Source organism: Manihot esculenta, chromosome 16 (assembly GCF_001659605.2).
Source record: "Manihot esculenta cultivar AM560-2 chromosome 16, M.esculenta_v8, whole genome shotgun sequence".
NCBI lineage: Eukaryota > Viridiplantae > Streptophyta > Magnoliopsida > Malpighiales > Euphorbiaceae > Manihot > Manihot esculenta.
Genome location: NC_035176.2, coordinates 32,318,154 through 32,337,781, shown reverse-complemented (window position 1 = coordinate 32,337,781; position 19,628 = coordinate 32,318,154). Strand labels below are relative to the sequence as shown.

Here is a 19,628-nt window from a genome sequence, read left to right as displayed (position 1 = left end):
TTTCATTTTAGATAATCTAAAATATATTTAATATAATTACGCTAATCAAATTTATTTACCCAATATGTTTTCACGTTTTTATTCAAATAAAATAAATTATGTTTTTAAATTATCTTTCAGTAGATATTAAAAAATACATAGCGGTTAATTAATAAATAAATTATTAATATTTTTTAAAAATATAAAAGGTATAATACATTAAAACTAAACAAATTCATTTCGAGTATAAGAAAATCATCGCTAACCACCGGATTGATTCTTAAGTTTCAACAACCCGTAGGGGTTGTGAGGTCTACGCCAATAATTTGAAAGAAAGAAGAGGAAGATTTCTCCTTTGATGCAATTTCTAGGCCACTCCAACTATTCTTCATCTAGCACGGAGCTAGACGTCTCAACAACTTGTGGCAAAATACAACTCTTCTTAACTTAATTTGAAAACCATGGTAAAAATGAATGAAATTGCCATGAAATCCACTTCTTTCACTATCCCTTGTAAATTCCTCACTCATAAACAAGCATCTCCATTGCCATTGCTGCTGCCTCCTCTCCTGCTTGCTGTTGTATTTTTCAATATCTGCAACAAAAATAATGAAATATCACAAGTTTTACCAAGATAATCAAATATCTTGCTTCCAAACTTCGTATCTATAAAGTTTTACTGAAGTGTATGGTGGACCCAAATATGAAACTTTCTGATGGATCTAGAAAACAGGCCTATTCACAAAAATAAAAGATGATTTTCCTGAGGTGGAATTTTGAGTTGTGCCCAGTTATCCGGAAGAGGCATATCTAAAAGAGATGATTCTACTGCCAAGTAACTAATGGCATGCTGCACCAGCCACGTCCATAAACCCACCACCCCAACCTACCTCCAATGGCCAATTCAAGTTATTATACCTATTTATAATAAAAGAATTTAAATAATTTTTTATAAAATCATGCAAAATTTCATTTTCTTTTAAAATAAAAAAAATTGAATTCTTTCTATTCAAACAAAAACATTATTAAAAAAAAAATACAATTCAATTGAATTTTTACAAAATTCTTAATTCCAAGCTATACGAAAATCTCAGAAATCCATGACTGATTTCTCAAATGTTTTGGTCGGTAGCAATAGAATGATAGGAAGAAAAGAAAGTACGGCTCTAGAAATCTCTGAGTTTATATGAAAATGAATTTCATGATTCATATATTTATTATATATATTTTAATTAATTATGTATAAATTCGATATAAATATTTAATTTTATGGTTGTAGAGAAAATCAGAACATTTTTAATGCCATTTTGGCATGCCACATAAATTGATAGCATAAGAGGAATTGGACATTTGGCGTTGTAAATTGAATTCTAACCTCCACAAACCTATTCAAGCAGAACTAATATCAGCTAGTGTGATCTTATGATTTTTGAATAGCTACAGAAACAAATAGTATCAAACAAAACATCAGTCATGAAGGATGTGGGCTCACCCACATACCCCATCAATGATAAGCCCATGACCTTTCTTTTTCCCTTTATTGCTTATACTTTCCCCCTTCCCCTTTGCTAACTTTGAAAAGCAAACGTTGATTATGCACATAATTCCTAACAAAGATAGCTGGGCTGGTAGTTGTAAAACGAATAAGCATGTGACATGCATGATTAATTGAACAACCATGAGAAAATACGGCTAAATACATCGATTAACCTTTGATCTTTACACAAAAATTCAGTAGGCACTTGATATAGTTATTTAATTTATATTTATTAGAAATGTTAAGGACAATCATATTGGACATCCAACGCTCTCTGCTCTATTGGTTTGGTTAAAAGTATTTATTACAGTTTTGCTATTCAAGTAATAATTATTATACTTGTATTCCCATAGGATTGAGAGTATTGGACAAACAGTGAAAATCTATAGCATTTCTCTTATATCTACTAATGTGGGATACTCGCCCTCTGAATTTTTACGACTAAAAGTATAATTATTTAACCCATAAATGTATGCAGCCAAAAAATACTGAATGTGAAAATGACGTACTTGTCTAAGCATCTGATTTTCATTCTGCAACGTGGAAAGCCTCTCTTCAAGCTCAGAGTTTTTCTTTTCCAAGTCTTTGACTCTTGTTTCCAATTCATTCAAGTATGCCTTCTTCCTCTCCCTTGCTTGTTGGGCTGAAACTCTGTTCCTCAGCAACCTAATGTTCATTTTTTTTTCCTCTTTGTAAGAATAGTGCATGACACCTAAAATCCTTCATCTCTTAGGTTGGCTTGGCCCCACATGGGAACGGCTACAATGGTGGGGCAAAACGGTAAAATCAAATGCCTTACCTCTTTAGCCGCTTGTTCTCTTTGTCAGCTGGGCTCCTTCCTCTCTTTCTCTGACTCTGACCTTCCCCTGGAGCCTGTGCTCGTTCTGCACCCGCAACTGAACCGCCGTCTCTACCGGAGGCTGAAGCTCCAGCTGGTTCACCGCTGATCTCCGGCACTCTCCTAATTTCCTCGTCGCTCTCCATCCCTTGAATCACATGTTTAATCAGCAATATTTTTTAATAGAAAACAATGCAACAGTAGAGAAGTAAAGAAAACGCATAGCTCTCCGGAACCCAGATGGATAAATTGCGACATACCATGTGATGAGAATGAGATCATGAATGCAAAGTATATAAAATCTTAGGTTAATTCAAAACTCAGAAAGAAAATTCGAGAACTCATGGGAGTAAGAAACTAAAACAGATTACTAATCCGCAAAGGTAAGATGAGTATTTTTCATAAAAGCAGCACCAAAGAGAGATCGTACCTTCTTTGACTTCAAGTTGAAGAGCAGAACTCGAAGATCTATCACTGCTGGACGGCAGAGAACTGGCTGCAATCGAACTCGTCGCTTGTTCTTGCATTTCTCCGATGGAGGAAGAAAAATTTTTGTGGCCTTTGGACAGAGAAAAAGAGCGGGATATTAATGTCAAGCGGAAGGATTGCAGAGAGAAGTGTGCAGTGCAGAGAGATTTTCAGCCGTTAGATTACATTTGGATCGAACGGGGAAGAGAGGGTAATCGTGGAGATATATGAGCCATGAGGAATTGAGTGAATCAAAGGAAGATGTACTAGAAGCGTGGAGAAATGTGTCCCGTTAGATGAGGGCTTGATCGAACGGATGCAATTGCAATCGGAAGATAAATACAATGAACTGACACCATAATATGTGCTGGCTGCTGTTCCTACCTTTGTATTCTCGGATTTTGAGAAAAGTGTATTTATTCGAATTTTAAAAAAATATATTTAAATAAAAATTTGAATTTATAACGAAAAAATAACTACCTTTTATAATGGTTTTTTAAAAAAAATCTCACGATCACAATAGAAATGGGACGCATCAGGTGGATAACGTTTTTTCCGTTCCCGTCCTGTGGAAAATCAAGGGGACTTTCCCGCTGGAAAGTAGAGGAGGATAAGTTTTCAATGGGAATTTATTTTATTTATCATTATATAATATATTTTTATTAAAAAATATATAATATGTTTTAAAAAAATTTCATTAAAAAGTAGAAATGTTAAAAGTATACCACTCTAAATATATAAATTTAATACTGAAACAATATGAGTATATTGATTTGTAAATTGTGGAATAAAAAAATTATAATATTATTAAAAAAAAATCAATACTGAAACAATAACTTTAATTAAATCATGAGTATATTGATTTGTAAACTGTGGAATAAAAAAATTATAATATTATTAAAAAAATAAAAAATAAAAATATTTTTTTACCATACTATTTAAGTAAGTATTATCATAAATGAATGAGAAAATAAATTATATTACTATTAATGTATCATATTTCAGAAAAACTATTCAATTATTTAAATTCGATAAAATAATGGTGGATCGAGAAATATGTAAATATTGTTGTGCTAAGCTTCATTCCTTATAATAAGTAACAGTCAAAAAATTAATTTATTATGTATTATATGTTTTTAAATTTTATACCAAATTATTTCTAGAGACAAAATTATAAATTTTTTTTAGAAGAACGACACATACCTATATAATAGTCTAAATGAATAAAAATAATATAAAATTTTATATAGACTTGATTTACTATGGATTCAATACAAAAAAAAAGATGTCATTAATTTATTAAAATATTTTTTAAAAACTAAAATTCATATTATTCACTTATTTTAATTTTATTATTAATTTTAGAGGAGCCTATGTAAAATAATTAAAAATTATATATATAAGAATATATATAAAAATATTTTTGGGCAGTTTGGAGGCCAAGGCTCCCCTTGTTCCTCCCTAGTTCCACACAAGTATTATTGAGCTATATTATTTATAAACTATTTGATTCTTATTAAATAAAAAGTTTATAGCTCTAAACTCTTCGAAATAAGTCAAATTTAAACTCAATTTTTAAATTTATTTAATAAAAAAATTGAGTTTGAATTATATAATATTTAGTTTATTAAAATTCATGAGCTTGATTATTTTTAAATTCTTGAATAGATTCATAAACGGACTCGTTGAGCATACTTATCAACAAATTCATTAAAGAGATTGAGCTTAATGTAAGAGAATTGAATTTAATTTGAGCATGCTTGACTCTTTCAAAGTTTAATTTCGTTGGATTCTATTATATTTTTAGAGTTTAAATTTATTTTTTTAAAATTATAGGAGCTGATTTGTATATATATTTATTTAATTAAAATTATTTAATTTAAATTAAAATTTATTATAATCATAATAAAATTAAATCGATTGTGAATCGTTTGATATTAGATTCGATAAAATTCAACTCTTTTGCTAAATAAAATAAGTCTTTTAAATTCAAAATAAGTAAAATTTAAATAATTTTGAATAATCAAACTTAATTTTTTCAAAACTCAAGCCGGTTTCCGTTTCAAAGCTTGAGGTATGCCGTCTATAAAGAATACCAATAATTGAATGATAGTAGCAAAGAGAGAAATGCCATTTCAATAGCTAATGAGTGATGATGTTTCAGGAAAATTACTTATTACTGAAAATTTTGCACTTTTGGACGGCTAAACCCTTCTCAAAACCTTTACAAAAAGTATGTTTCATTATTCCTGGAGGAGAGAGGCAGCGAGGGCAAGAAGTTGCTGCTGCTGCACTTGAGCTGCTACGATGCGTACTTCTAATGTTTGAGGCACTTTGGCATGGCCTTTGTAATACCTGGCTAGACTCCGACATCGGAATTCCCACCGTCCGGTGGAATCTCGGATGTCGGAACTCTCTAGAAGGGGTAAAATACGTTTTTCTAAAATGTTTTCATATGTTTTAAGGTTTTAAGTAAGAAATAAATCAAGTTTTGGAAAAGAAATGGGAATGGAGGAAAACCCAGGTTCGGCCGCCGAACCTCATGTTCGGCCGCCGAACATGGGGTGCATGCGGAGACACGTTAGGCCCCCGAAAGTGGTCTGGCCAGCCACCTATAAAGGGGTCCCTTGTCCGAAATGGGCGAGTTTCCTCTCCCCATTTCCGGCCAATGTGAGTTTCCGCCGCCCCCTTGTCGATCCTGTGTTCTTCCTCCAAGTTTTCATGATTTTTACAAGTTTCCATCTTGTTTTTAAGGTTTTTGAGCTAAAGATCAAGTTTTGGAGCTTGGAGACCCCGGAGCTCATTTTCTCCACATCTCCGAGTTGGATCGCTTCTCCTCTTGTTTTTCAAGAGGTAAGAGTAGATCCCACCCTTCTTCCATGTTTTTAATAAGTTTTGAGGGGTTTATGGGGTAGAAATGCATGTGTAAGTTAGTTGTTTGTTGTTAGGGTAAATGTTGAGTTTTTGGGTAATGTATGATGTTTGAGTTGCTTTATGTGTTTGTGTTGGGGTTTAGGATAGTTTGAGACCCCTAAATGCTTATTTGCTTGTGTATGCATGTTATAGAATAGCTAAATGCATGTTTGAATGGTTTGGGAGGCAAATGGTGCATGTAGAGGCTGAGTTCTACAATTTGGAAGAACTCAGGTTAGGCAGCCGAAGGACTTTCAACCGCCGAACCTGCCTGTGGAGGCAAGCTTTTAGCTGCCGAACCCTGCCCCCGAAAGTGGACTTTCGGCTCTGGAGGGAAGATTCGGCCGCCGAAGGTGCCGCCAAACCTGCCTGTGAAGGCAAGCTTTTGGCTGCCGAACCCTGCCCCCGAAAGTGGACTTTCGGCTCTGGAGGGAAGATTCGGCCGCCGAAGGTGCCGCCGAACATGCATGAGTTTTAGCTCTGGAACCACTTTCGGCCGCCGAAGGTGCCGCCGAAAGTGGCTGAGTTTCTGCTCTGGAGGGACTTTCGGCCGCCGAACCTGCCGCCGAAAGTGCCCTGTTCAGCCTTCCTTTGCATGTTTTCTATGATCGTTTTAAGGTGTTTTAGGGGGTTTTTGGGGAGTAGTTTAGAGTCATGTTCATGTATGTTTGGTCCCTCATTTGAGTTCACCTGTGTAGGTTTGGACCCGAGGAACCGAGGACCCCAGCAGTGAGATAGCTGCTTCAGTGTCTTGTCAGAGCTAGCCTGAGGTGAGTAGAATGACTCTTTATGTTTGAAAGCAAATAATGAAAGTTTTAGCATGAATCACGCATCATGAATGCCATGAGATATATTAGGTTGTTTGCATTAGAATTCACGAATATGTTGCATTGCATATTATGTTGTTGATGTGGATGAACATTGAGTGATCCATTAGCCCTCGTATGGTATGATATGATGATGATACAGTATGGAAGTCCAGAAAGACCCATTCTACGTCCCTGGCACATTGGAATGTTATGATATGTTATGTAAGAGAAAGACCAGGACCCATTCTACGTTCTGGCACTAATGGAAATGTAGAGGGCTATTGATGACAAGTTCATCCTTAAGGTGATTTGTCTGTGATGTGATGCATTTCATGAAATCATGAACTTTAAATATAATGTTTTTACTATTCTGCTCACTGGGCTTTAGTAGCTCACCCCATTCCCTTAATCCCCCAGGTTTGCAGGTACGGGATAAATCAGGAAGTCAACAAGAATAAAGTTATGTTTTATGTAATAGCTAGTTGTGGACATGAGAAAGACAATGTAATATAAAGTATAGTATAATAATGTAATATAATGATGTTTATTGAGGTTTAGAGTTGTGCTTGACCCTAGCATGTTGGTTAATCCTTTTTTGGGTACATGATCTTTTAAGGAAATGATTTATTGATGTTTATGTAAACCAAGCTTAATGTATGATATGTTGCCCCATTGGAGCATTTGATGAGAGCTCCAGTGTGGGGTTTTATGTTTATAAGTTTGTGCATGCACAGGTTAAGCTTGGTAAATGAATGAAAAAATTTAATGTTTTATGTAGATGTTTGATCATGTATGGGATTTAACAGGTATAATGTATGTTAAGCTTGCTACGGGTCCCGGCGGCCTTATGTCGATCTGGATCCTAGCGCCGGTAGCGGTCCAGTTTTCGGATCGTTACAGCCTTAGCTCCCTGTACTATACCCTGTCTTCTACCAACAAGAAATTCTCATCCCATACTGATCCTGATGAACCTTGCCTCCTAAAAACTTTAGCCCTTTGCAGAGTTTCCATGCCTCTTGAATTCTTTGTGGCTTGTGGTACAAATGGCTGTTTTAATAGAAATGTATAGGATGAAAAAACAGAAAAATGGGAGAAGACTTGAGGAAATAGGTCATGGGATGGAATATTAGGAAGATAAAGGAGCCTCCTTTTTTGACCTTTCTTGTGAATGTCCTCATGCTAATGGCTGTTTTTAGTGAAGGGAGGTACTCAGGCGGTCAGACCCAGCAGATTTTTCACCACTTTCCTCAATCTATGTAGACTGAAAATGCAAACAATTTAGCCGACTATTTCTTGCTGAAATAAACAGACTTTTCTACATAGAATGAATGATAATATGCTCTACTAAGGCAAAAGTTTGGCATTCAGTATGACTTTTTATAAGTTAGTTTGAGCTAATTTATGCTTGGAATATGATATTCAAGTCTTAAAGGTTTGAGGCCAGAACTTAAAGGTTTGAGGCTGGAACTTCCAATCTCTGAATGGTAAATTGTCTTACAGTAAGACAAGTGCTCCCATTTAGATTTGCCTCTAGACACACCAATAATATCATCTCATCCTGCCTATTTAATATATTTAAATCTAATTTAATTTCCATGTAAGTATAGCTTATGAGTTTAATGGATAATTTTAAAATTTTTAGTAATTTATTATATTATTATTGATTTTATGTATCAACTCCTAGTAAGAATACTCTTTAAACACACCTAGTTTTTTTATATATTTTAACTAAAAATTTATGTTATATTTTTACTAATGATTAATATTTTAAAATTTAGTAATCCGGTTTTGGGTTTGATCCGGACCGGTTTCGGCCGGGTCTGCTTTTATTATTCTTATTTGCGGTTGGTGAGTATTCTTTTTCTCCAAAAAATTAATCCATTCATTCTTAAGACTATTCATTAGCATCCGCTTGAAATTAGAGGACCAAACACAGAGGACACCGTTGACTGCACGCCTTCAAGTTTATGCTCCCGAGGTTTTTCCTTTGCCATCTCATTTTCACGTTATTAGCCAAATTCAATCACAGCACCAATTGGATGGAAATCCAAAGAGAAAGAAGCAGCAGCTGTGCCTCAGTTAACATTGAACATCCTCAAGGCAGTAGCCTGTTGGTAACTTCTATGAAGAACAGGTTGAGAAGTTTAGCCCCTGTATCCTCAGAGAGATGTATTTATAGAGTACCCAAGAGACTCCGAGATGTTAATGAGAAAGCCTACACGCCTCGATTAGTTTCAATTGGTCCTCTTCACCATGGCAGGCCTGGCTTAGGTGCCATGGAAGAGCACAAATGGAGACATTTACAGAATTTTCTGCAGCAGACAAAGGTAAAGTTGGATGATCTTGTGAAGTTTATAAAAGACAGGGAGAAAAGAGCAAGAAACTGCTATGCTGAAACTATTGAGCTTACCAGTGATGAATTTGTGCAAATAATCACTGTTGATGCAGCATTCACTATTGATATTTTGTTGGGAAGAGTTTTTCCTCACTTAACTTGTGAAATCGAATGCGTCATTGATAGATCAGGCCTTGTGTTTGATATATATCGTGACATGTTGTTGATTGAAAATCAGCTTCCATACTTCATTCTTGGGGATGTCTTGGATCTTGCCAAGAGCAGAGCAGCTTCTGGTTCAAGTCAGTGGCCTTCCCTTCTTAATATAATCCATGCTTATTTCAATTCCTTTGCACAACTAGATCATGACTTCAACACCATGAAAAGCTCTGAAGTTAGGCATTTTGTTGATTTCCTAAGGCTTTGTCACCGGCCATTCAGGCAAAAACAACCACTAAGGCGGAGACTAGTGTTCGACGGGACAAAAAGCTTAACTGAGCTTCATGAAGCTGGAGTTAAATTCAAGGTAGCATCAACAAAACACTTGCTGGACTTGCAATTTATTGATGGAATTCTGGAAATACCGCATATAAGGGTGAGTGAGATGACAGAAGCATTTTTTCGGAATCTTATTGCATTCGAGCAGTGCCACTGCAAAGTTTCAGATATCAGTGATTATATTGTCATCATGGACATCCTTATAAACACTGCCCATGATGTAGAATTACTTGTCAAATGTGGGATTATGAAAAACATGCTGGCTAACAATCTAGAAGCTGCAATGCTTTTCAACAACCTTGCCAAAGAAGTTTTGTTTGATTCTAATGTGTTCAGTTATTCACTTCTCTGCGAAGATTTGAATGATTACTGCAAAGTCCGTTGGCATAAGTGGCAGGCAATATTGAAACACAATTACTTCAACAATCCATGGGCTGTCATTTCTGTCACTGCCGCAGTTATTCTTCTTCTGCTCACTTTCGTACAGACTCTTTGTTCTGTGATACAGATCTCATAGTGTATTATTTCAGTTGCTTTCACATTTGACTTCAAATTGTGCAACTGTCTTCTCTTTTTTTTTTTTTCATGTCGATGCTTCTCACCGAAGTTATGAATGATTGTTCCATTTCTTCTGTTGCAAGCTTAATCTTTTAATGCTTTCTTATTTTACTCTTCCCAATCTGTTGATGAAATGCAGAATCTACGAAGCAACAAGCAACAAGCAGGAAAAGGCTGCTTATTATGGGAAGCTCAAGCTAAGATTCTAGAAGATTAGCAATATTTATTCTACAACCTAGTGGAAGCTAGTTAGTTATTCTGTTGTAACCAACTCTACCAGCTGAGCCTCTATATAAGGTATCAATAAGAAGCATCTTGAATGCACCTCTTCTTCCAGTTTTCTTGTTACTGCTTAGTAAGTATAGGTATTCTGTGGTGCTCACCCAACACAAAAATCAGCATTACAGTCCACAAATGAATAATTAAATGAAGAAAACTGCAAAGAACAAAAATAATAAACTTGACCAATATAGACAAAAGAGCATCAAATTCTCCTGTAAGTAATGCTTATAGTTTCAGCAGATGACATAATAGATATACAAGGTTACACAGATTTGACATATACAAAGAGATCAGAATTCCTACATCCAATGAGCAGGCTTTTCATTCTAAGCAGTAAGCAAAGCATAAAGAGTTCTGGAAAGTATAAAGATTGCTGTATATGAATTTTGTAAACCAAAACAATAGATAGGATAGCAGAACTGTCTAGAAGGCAGTAAATCAAATATGGAAGTTACAACTCATTTGATCCGTTTATTTCAATTTTGTCAATGATACCATGTACAAAGAACAAGGTTCCCCTATAGGTGAATGTCCTATCCTTGGCCCCAACACACCAGAGATGGCCTTGCAGTTCTAAGACTCCTTGCATCCTTGCTGTTTCCCATATAAACTTGAATAGCCCAAGAGCCCTGTCCAACTGCTTTACCCCACTCCTAACCATCTTCTCTTCATCTGAAGTCAAAATCCTCCCCATGCACAAGCAAAACCTAGCGCCACCTTCACCACCATAAACTCCTCCACATAAATCAACTTCAATGTCTCTAACATGTCCATAGAGGTAATACAATAAAAGTGTGGACAGGCAGCGTGAAGAGTAACCCAGTGTCTTGGAGAGCTTCTTCTGCACTAGGCTTTCCTGATGCCGAACCTCTTTGTATCCAATAGCCTTGTCAATCAACACATCCTTGATCTGAGACAATCCTTCTTTCATTACCTCAAGTTTTGCCACATGATAAACTAATCCCTTCTCACTTTCCAAATACCTAATTAGATCATTGAACATCTCAAGCACATCTTCCCATGTACCAGAACAATGAGGATTGACGCTTTTATGGGACCCAAGTTGCATCCATGAAGTGCTCTCATGATCTGAGATGTCAGTATGAGCCAGGAAGTTTAAACAGCTAGAGATTATCTGTTGCCCCATATTACACCCTTTGCCCGAACAGTCATAATGCAGAAAATCCATCTCTGACTTTAATCCATTGAGTATCTCCTCAAGGGCACCTGTAAATATCCGATGCTGTGTCACCTGTGGACATATTGTGGAACGCACCAACTTCCTTTGTTGAGCAGATACGCCAAGGAAATTGCTTATTTTGGTTAGGGAATTCACGGTCATGGGCTCTCTTTCGCTCAGCTTGCTAAATGAAACGACTGGCTTGAATTTTGTAGTAGCTGAAGCAGCCTCTACATTTTCTTTCAGATTTTGCTGAACCCAAGGCGAACCAATAAAGACCCTGACAAGTGACTTCAAAGTATTCATCTTCTCCGCAATACGATCATCAATAATGATTGAATCATCGTTGATATTCACCAACTTTCCATCAATCAAATCCACATTTTTCAACTGTTGGGTCAATTTTGTTATACTTGGGAATGCTTTATTATACCACCTAGAAGGCAAAACTTCATCCTGGGATTTCCTTGAGCAGTGATACATCATCAAATGCAAGTTGACAGTATAATTTCTCTTGGATGTCAAATACTTTGCAGCATTAAGAAAATTTCGCACATGCATATAGATCATTATGGATATCCAAATCCTCAATATTGCAAATTTACAACCAACATGTAATTCTATTACATCAACGAACTTCATTGCGACATTTTATCGAACATGTAATCAGCATACGATCCAGCATAAGCCCCACAATCAACCACACCAATAATAGGAGAACATGTGACTGATAGCTCATATAAACAGCATCAACATAAAAACAACATTCAAAATCAAGTATGAAAAAGAAGATTCAGGAAAAAAGACCTGACTTGATTACAGTTTTGCCAGTACGCGAAGTGCAAAAGCTGATCTGCAATAGTTGGGCAATTTCGATTTGGGCTCGATTTCTTGTATGAAAGCGAAACAATCAAACATGGGCCTCCGTCTGGACTTTCGACAATTTTAAGATATGGATCTTTTCTTTATTTAATAAAATTGAATTATTAATTATTATTATTATAATACTAATAATTCCCAAATTTTTTTGTGATATTCAATAGAAAAATTAATAGAATCAGAGGACATTAATTACGTAAATTTAAATTTAATTACGTATTATTTAAAATATATTTAGCATGCTACATTATCAAATAATTAGAGCATAATAAGGAACGTTTTGGTAATAATTAATCAAAGAAGGTGTATAAAAAAGACCAGAACGTGTTTGGTTGATAGAAGAGAAAGAAAGAAAGAAAAAGTGGGAAAAAAGAAAGTTTGATAGGTTAGAGCATGCTTGATTTATAAAGTTGGAAAAAGGAAAAAACTTTTAAAAAAGATTTTTTAAGTAAAAAATTGATTTTTGTTAGCTTGAATTGGATAAAAAGCTACCTTATTTTGATAGCATTGACTATCACAGTGTTAATTAAAATTGAGCAAACTTTGTACTTAATAAATTCCAATTCTTTTTGTTTTTTGATAGCTTTTTTGGGCCCAACTGCCATTTAAAAACCATGATTAAAGATGTTGTTGTTCTTCTTTTATCAGCAACATCCTCCATCAAATGTCCTTTCCTTGTTATATTGAAATTAATGCATTATTTATTGGTTTTGGAAAAAAATATGAAAATTTTATCATTCTTCAAGTTTCAAGGAATCTTCCTAGCTAATTCATTGTCCTTGAGTTGAGTACTCAATTTAATTATGATGACCTTATTATTATATCTCAAAATCTCCATTATTGGCCTGAATTTCAATTTTAGCATGTAGGTCTTTATGAAAATTAAAGAATATGTTGTTCTCAATTCAATTTATATTCCATATAACTCAAACCAAATTAATAATAAAGATATATATATAGTATGAAAAACACTTTTAAATAAGCATTTTATCTCTTTAAAGTTTATTATAACAAAATTGAAAATACCGAACATATATACTAAATTACCTCTATAGTAATCGGCTAATTTTGTGCATTCGGCTAATTTTGTGCATTATCATTAGGAGTGAGCAATATTCGATTCAATCTGAAAAAATCGATCGAACTGAATTAATTTAAAAATTCAGTTTGATTTTTTATTTATTTCGGTTTAATTTTTAATTTTAAAAATTTTAATTATTTCGATTCATTTTGGTTTTAATAAAAACAAATTGAAAAAACTGAATCGAACCGATTAGTGATAATAATATATTATTTTTGATAATATAGAGATTAAATTATATTAAAATCAAAGTATTTTAATTAAATTTTAAAATATTAAAAATAAAGTGTAAAAAATAAAAATTTTATTAAAAATTAAAACCGATCAAATCGAATCGAATCGAATCAAATCAATTTGATTTGATTTAATTTATGATCAAAATCAATTCAATTTGATTTTTATAAATACCAAATTTTCTACTTTTAATTTAATTAATTTGATTTTAAACCGAACCGAATGAATATTTACCCAACATATCATATAACATTTATGAAAATTTTTGTACTATAAATTAAATATACAAAATAATTATTATTCCCTCATTTCACAGCTAAATAATTAGTCAATATGACAACCAACTATTTCTTAGTTTTCAATGCTTCTTACACTTCTTTCTTGACAACCTCTTCATCTATTTCAATTTCTTGACATGTTACGAATTTACCGGGTCGTGGCCAACAGGTAGAGGACGTGGTCATTCCAACTCATATTTTTTTGGACAGATTTTCCCCAGAATATAATTAATTATTAAATAATAAAATAAAGATGGGAATGCAGTGAATATGGAGAGAAAAACTTGTAAAGAAAAAGGATGGGAAGTAGTAGTAGTACTTGACTTGGCTAACATCAACAAAGAAGCAAATGAAGTAACATAAAGCTATGCTTAAAGTGAAACAAAGAATCTTGCTAAAAGCTATATAATGGAGTGTAGTAGCAGACACTAATGAATGTGTGCTTACTTTTTGACCATTACAAATTATTCCTTTTTTATTTTTCAATCTTATATACCCAAGAGGTCAATGAGGGAACCCATGAAAGCTGTTTTTAAAAGCTTTGGAATCCTATGTGACTCCTTTCTCTCTCTCTCTTTTTTTTTTAAATATATAAATCTTCTCGTTTTGGAAGTTCATTAGATTATATTTATTATTTTCAATATATTTGTCTCTTAGAAAATTGGACAAAAATCTGTCTGAATAAAGTAGTCAATTATTATTATTATTATTTTAATTAAAATTAGATTATCCTAATATTATCTTAATTTTTATAAAAAAACTTAGAGGAATTTGAATAGGACGGAAGTAGTATTTACAATACATGGTAATGATCGCTGGGCACTCGAGCTGAGACTGAACTCTAAAGAAAGAACAAGTCTAAAATTCAATAGAACTACTAAGCGGGTCGACCCATCAACACGTCATTCAACCCGTAGCTAAAGTAGGCCGGATTGGCCCAAGGCCTGGACCCATCAGAAGATGGTCTAGCGTGTGATGTAACGGGAAGTAGGAGAGTATGTCCAGATACACCATAGCTTTATCAACACGCACACGCTGGAAGAGAATTAAATGGCGGTATAATGAAAATGAATAGATAGGTACGTCCGTACGTATGAATCTGCGTGACAAAAACATGTGGTACTGTAATAGAATGACGATTATATGTGTCATTAAAGAACAGAGAAAAAAAGGAATATAGGGAAATACATGACTTTTCATACGAAATTTACACACTTTATAAACTTTATTTTCTCTTAATTTCAAAATATCACATACCATAATTTATTGATTTGTAATTATATATTTTGAACTTAGAGTCTACATGATCCATATATATATATATTATATATAGCACCCATCAATCTGAATGCATGGAATCACCATGATCCTTCCTGCAAGCAACACATGCACGATAGCTTCAGATCCAAACGACGTAGGGTTATATATAGTCGTTTTGCTAGATAATTAAGCTTAGGGTTTTGATATATCAGACCAGTTATATCTAATGCATAGCTCGGTTTCTTGATTGCTTCTAATTATCTAATTATGTTTAGAGAGCATGCTCATGCATGGATATCATATATGTGTGTGTGTGTGGTCCATCAGCAATGATCCTTTTGCCTTTAATTGCTTTGCAGAAAAAGAACATTATATTGGTTATTTGTAATTTTAAGTCAAATATTCCTTGGACCACTGCTGGACAAAGCTGCCTCTTGAAACCTTATATAGAACATTGTGTACTGATGATTTGTAAAGGGAGATATGGTAATTAAATAAATAACAAGCCATACTTTCAACTGGATAACCAAAAGATCACTAGATATTGTCTCAAACACAAACTGATCCTCCATACTAGAGAGATATATAACTTAATTATATAATTAAGAAGGCTCACAATTGCTAAATGATCCTTGTAGCTCTCTTTCTCAGCCCTCATACTTCAAATTTTTTTTTTTTAATTAAGTCTCCAACCATGATCCTTCTAAAGCTCTCCCAAGAGAAAATATCCGAAATAAATAACCAAAATAGAGGTAGGCAAAAATTAAAGAGCGATCTGGGGTGTACTTAGCAGCAACATAACTTTCTTGATTTTCTTCTTGGAATAGTATAATACTGCAGTGCCTGTGCAAAAAAAAAATGTTAATAAACAGTTACTGTTTAGAAGCTATTGATATATAATTTGCAGATAATGATCAATTCTCACCCAGAAATTGAAATTAATTTATGATTAATATGAAGACTTGCTAGCAGATAAATCCCTTGGTGCACTGCATCTGTAGCATTCAGTCCTACTAGCAAAGTTGTGCTCGTTGCAGCCAGGCCTGTGAATTAAAACATGTAAACATACATGTTTTGGAGTTTGAATTCAAGAATTCTGAAAACGACTCGGTAACTTAAGTAAGAAATAATACACAGAATAAGTTACTTTATTCTAAACATAAGAATTAGTATATACGGATATGTGCATGCATGGCCAGTTGGTCACTGTACTATACAAGCATGAAAGGAATTAATTATATAACCTGGTGCAAATCCAGTCTCCAGATTTCCATCCCGAGCGACTAGTGCTGCCGCCGCCGCCAAATCCATAACCTCTCATCCGCGACATGTCACCGTCAAATCCAGCAGAAGATTCGTCCTTGGATGCACCACACTTGAAGCAGCTGGAACGGCTAGCAAAGTTATGAGCTCCACAGTTGCCAAACGTGCAATACCAGTCACCAGGCCTAACATCAGGCCCCGTAAATCCAAAAGACGAGCCACCCCGCCCTCCAAAACTTCCATAATGCTCACCCCTATCCCCAGGCCTCGGCTCCCCGCAACGCTGGCATGAGTCTCTCCTCTGGAAGTTGAGGTGCTGGCATGACCTGCAATTCCAGTCTCCTGGTCTGCTCATCTTCTTCTCTAAATATCCTTGTGAGGTAAGAGAAACCTAGTAATTATATATCAGTTAAGTTGCATATCAAAGTTAATTATAACAAAACCCTGAACCAACATTGCCCTGCAGATAGAGCTAAGCCCTTACCTTGAGATAGCTAGCAAGCTCAGAAATGAAAGAAAAGAGTGAGGATGAGTACGTGGGTGAGAGATGGTTTCGTTGTGATTTAGGTTTTGGGTTAAGGTGGTTTAAATACTTGGATAGACCTCGATAATGGGGTGGAGATTGAGGCAGCCAGCAGAGAGGGTTTTAGCCGTTTAGGCTTTCTTTTTCATATTCTTCACTTTGGGTCTCCTTGAACAATGGGATTGCAAGTGACTATAATTAGAAAAAGAAGTAAAGAAAATTTGAAAATCAGATTCCAAAGACAAAAGAAATTCAATAATTGATAAAGCTCTAGCTACTGCCTCTTTTTAGGGTTTCTGAAGGTTGGCGAGAGTGCATGAGCACGTCACCTATGAATTTCGCGTTTAACTTCCATAACTGCCCTTATTAGTTTCTCCTCGTAAATAATCTTGTCATTACCTCCATAATCCAGTAATTGTAATCACGATTCATAATCCTAAACAACATTGTAAAAAATTATTTGTGCTCTTTAGTATCATTATAAGTAACTTTCCTTTTTGAATTTTGATTTTTCTAATTAACATTAGAGTTGTATTTATTAAAAATATTAGCGTCGATCGATTGCTGCCGGGTTTCCTACATTTCGGGCAAAAACGAATCCATCATGAGCACAGGTCGAATAAAAAGTAATTCAGTCCGATGATGTGATGTGAGGGAGAATAGCTTGTCCAGTGACTTCGCAGCTCTATTCTATACGTGCCGGGAGAATTAAATGGTCGTCTAGCGTGAAGAGAGATCTTACACTTTCGTATGTATCCTATGCATGTTAGAAAAAATTAAATGGCCGTCTTGTGTGGAGAGGGATCTTACACCTCTATACGTACAGATTTGAATAACAGAAATAGGTTATATTGTAATAGAAAAGCGAAAGCGGTTATACGTCACTAATAGATAAAAAGAAAATGAATAAAAGGAAAGGAATCACTCCTTTCCTAATTTAAGTTTTGCACGCCCATTGTAACCCTATTTCCTATATCTCAGAAGATTATAAGTGATTTTTCAATACTCTTTATTTTATTTTATTAATTGAAATATATTTATTATATTAATTATTATTTTTTCCTCTCAATTAATAATATACCCTTTAATTAATTAAAATAAAGAGTATAAAACAGTCACCTGCACATAATCAATTAAATATTAAAATATTATTTATATATGGGTCTTAACATGTTTTTAGATTTTCATGATTTAAATGAAATTTCATATTGAATGAATATATAAAATTGATATATATATAAATTTCTCATATACATGATAATAACTCTCACTATATTAATAATGAAAAATCTCACTTGTCAACTTATTTTCTTATAATATTAATTCATGAAACTTCTAATAATTAATAATTTTTTTCCAATTAAATATAATTTAATTATTTTTTAATTTTTAAATATAAAAAATGTGTTCGAGACTCTCATCAACTTATTGATACAACGGAATTTGTGTTTTTTTAATAAAAAATAATTTTTTAATGTGAAAAATATGAAAACGATGGCAAATTAGTAAAGCAAGAGGATGTTGTAATGTAAGCGGAGAGTGGATGCCAAGTGTCCCACGTAAAGTATGAATTGTAACCTCTAAACACAGCATAAACCACTTACCAATCTTTTTTCCTTGAGTGTAAAATGAGCCAAAGATAAAGCTTTTGACTATGGCATTCAATTCATTTAGGTTTCTGTCTTATTCTCTGCTGTCATGGCAAATAGAATTAAGGTCCACGCAAGATAGCTACCAAAGCAGAATCACCTATTTTCAACACATGAAATACTTTATATGAACTGATAATTCAATTAAAGTACGTGAAAAAAGAATATTAAAATTTAATCATATATATGATCCTTTTGTTTTTTGAACAACTGTAATGATTTAAGTTCTTTAAATTTTTAAGTTTTAAAAAATAATTTTTCTTTTTATAGTCAAGACTGGATAAGGAGGAACAAAATTCTCTAATTATTACCAGACAAATTGAATATTCCAAATCCCATATATGTAAAGATAGAACACAAGAGAGCCATCGAGGCCCATGTCTCCTTTAATTTTTTACACTTTGCTAACCCATTAGCATTCTCTATTTCCACAACAAAATGTTGCTTACTTTTCATTTTTTTGAATATTCCTTTTATTCTTACCATCAATTTGCAACGGCTCGAAATAATTTTTTAAATTTATTTTTCACTTAAATTAAAATAATTAATCTAAATTATTTAATAATTTATTATTTAAACTGATATATATTTAATTTTAATTTCATTTGCAAACTAGGTAAGAGTCCCTCCAAGTGGACTCCACAGAACTTAATTCTTAGGACAAGTCAAATAAGATTTTAAGACAAAACCCTTTTTTTTTAAATTATGTTCTTAAAATATTTTTCATTTTCAATTTAAGATCAATTGTATGTTAATTGGGTAGGAAATTTGTCATGGATTATTCCTGTTGCTGCCATCTTTATCAAAATCAGTAAAAGGAGGAGTAATATTTTTATAATTTTATATATAATGTGGATAATATATTTTATTGGGTCACTCGTGCATGTCAGTTTTGGTAATTTAGAGGAACGTATGGGAAGGAAACTAAAGTAAAAGTTTGTCTATAACTTGAAGGAAACTATTCCCTCTCTTTTTCAGCTTATTTTATTGCATTGTTTGGCTTTGATTTCTTGAATATGGTGATAGAGAGAAAGAGAGAGGGTTCTTTTTCTCTCCTCTATTGT

The 19,628-nt window shown here is 33.8% G+C and overlaps 4 protein-coding genes across 5 annotated transcripts; 1 reads left to right on the top strand and 3 right to left on the bottom strand.

The window, feature by feature from the left end:
* Nucleotides 1–148: 148 nt before the first annotated feature.
* Nucleotides 149–3,006, bottom strand: LOC110603888 (transcription factor HY5). Its single transcript, XM_021741876.2, has 4 exons — nucleotides 2,785–3,006; nucleotides 2,316–2,502; nucleotides 2,026–2,182; nucleotides 149–574 (listed from the first exon to the last, which is right to left on the bottom strand). Exons 1-4 carry the CDS (start codon nucleotides 2,879–2,881, stop codon nucleotides 506–508), a joined length of 510 nt encoding a protein of 169 aa, XP_021597568.1. The 5' UTR covers nucleotides 2,882–3,006; the 3' UTR covers nucleotides 149–505.
* A 5,417-nt stretch (nucleotides 3,007–8,423) lies between these two features.
* Nucleotides 8,424–10,271, top strand: LOC110602833 (putative UPF0481 protein At3g02645). The gene is made up of 2 exons (XM_021740406.2): nucleotides 8,424–9,895; nucleotides 10,075–10,271. The coding sequence occupies exon 1, from the start codon at nucleotides 8,512–8,514 to the stop codon at nucleotides 9,892–9,894; it is 1,383 nt and encodes a 460-aa protein (XP_021596098.1). The 5' UTR covers nucleotides 8,424–8,511; the 3' UTR covers nucleotide 9,895; nucleotides 10,075–10,271.
* A 302-nt stretch (nucleotides 10,272–10,573) lies between these two features.
* Nucleotides 10,574–12,341, bottom strand: LOC110602834. The gene has a single exon (XM_021740408.2). It carries the CDS (start codon nucleotides 12,037–12,039, stop codon nucleotides 10,669–10,671), a length of 1,371 nt encoding a protein of 456 aa, XP_021596100.1. The 5' UTR covers nucleotides 12,040–12,341; the 3' UTR covers nucleotides 10,574–10,668.
* Nucleotides 12,342–15,619: 3,278 nt separating this feature from the next.
* On the bottom strand, nucleotides 15,620–17,103 carry LOC110603498 (TATA-binding protein-associated factor 2N). Of its 2 annotated transcripts, none has more exons than XM_021741247.2 (4): nucleotides 16,877–17,103; nucleotides 16,374–16,764; nucleotides 16,055–16,172; nucleotides 15,620–15,972 (listed from the first exon to the last, which is right to left on the bottom strand). In XM_021741247.2, the coding sequence occupies exons 2-3, from the start codon at nucleotides 16,745–16,747 to the stop codon at nucleotides 16,079–16,081; spliced, it is 468 nt and encodes a 155-aa protein (XP_021596939.1). In that variant the 5' UTR covers nucleotides 16,748–16,764; nucleotides 16,877–17,103; the 3' UTR covers nucleotides 15,620–15,972; nucleotides 16,055–16,078. The 2 variants fall into 2 exon arrangements, with proteins under 2 accessions (XP_021596939.1, XP_021596938.1); XM_021741246.2 differs by having other exon boundaries at nucleotides 16,374–16,783; nucleotides 16,877–17,097.
* Between the last annotated feature and the right edge of the window lie 2,525 nt (nucleotides 17,104–19,628).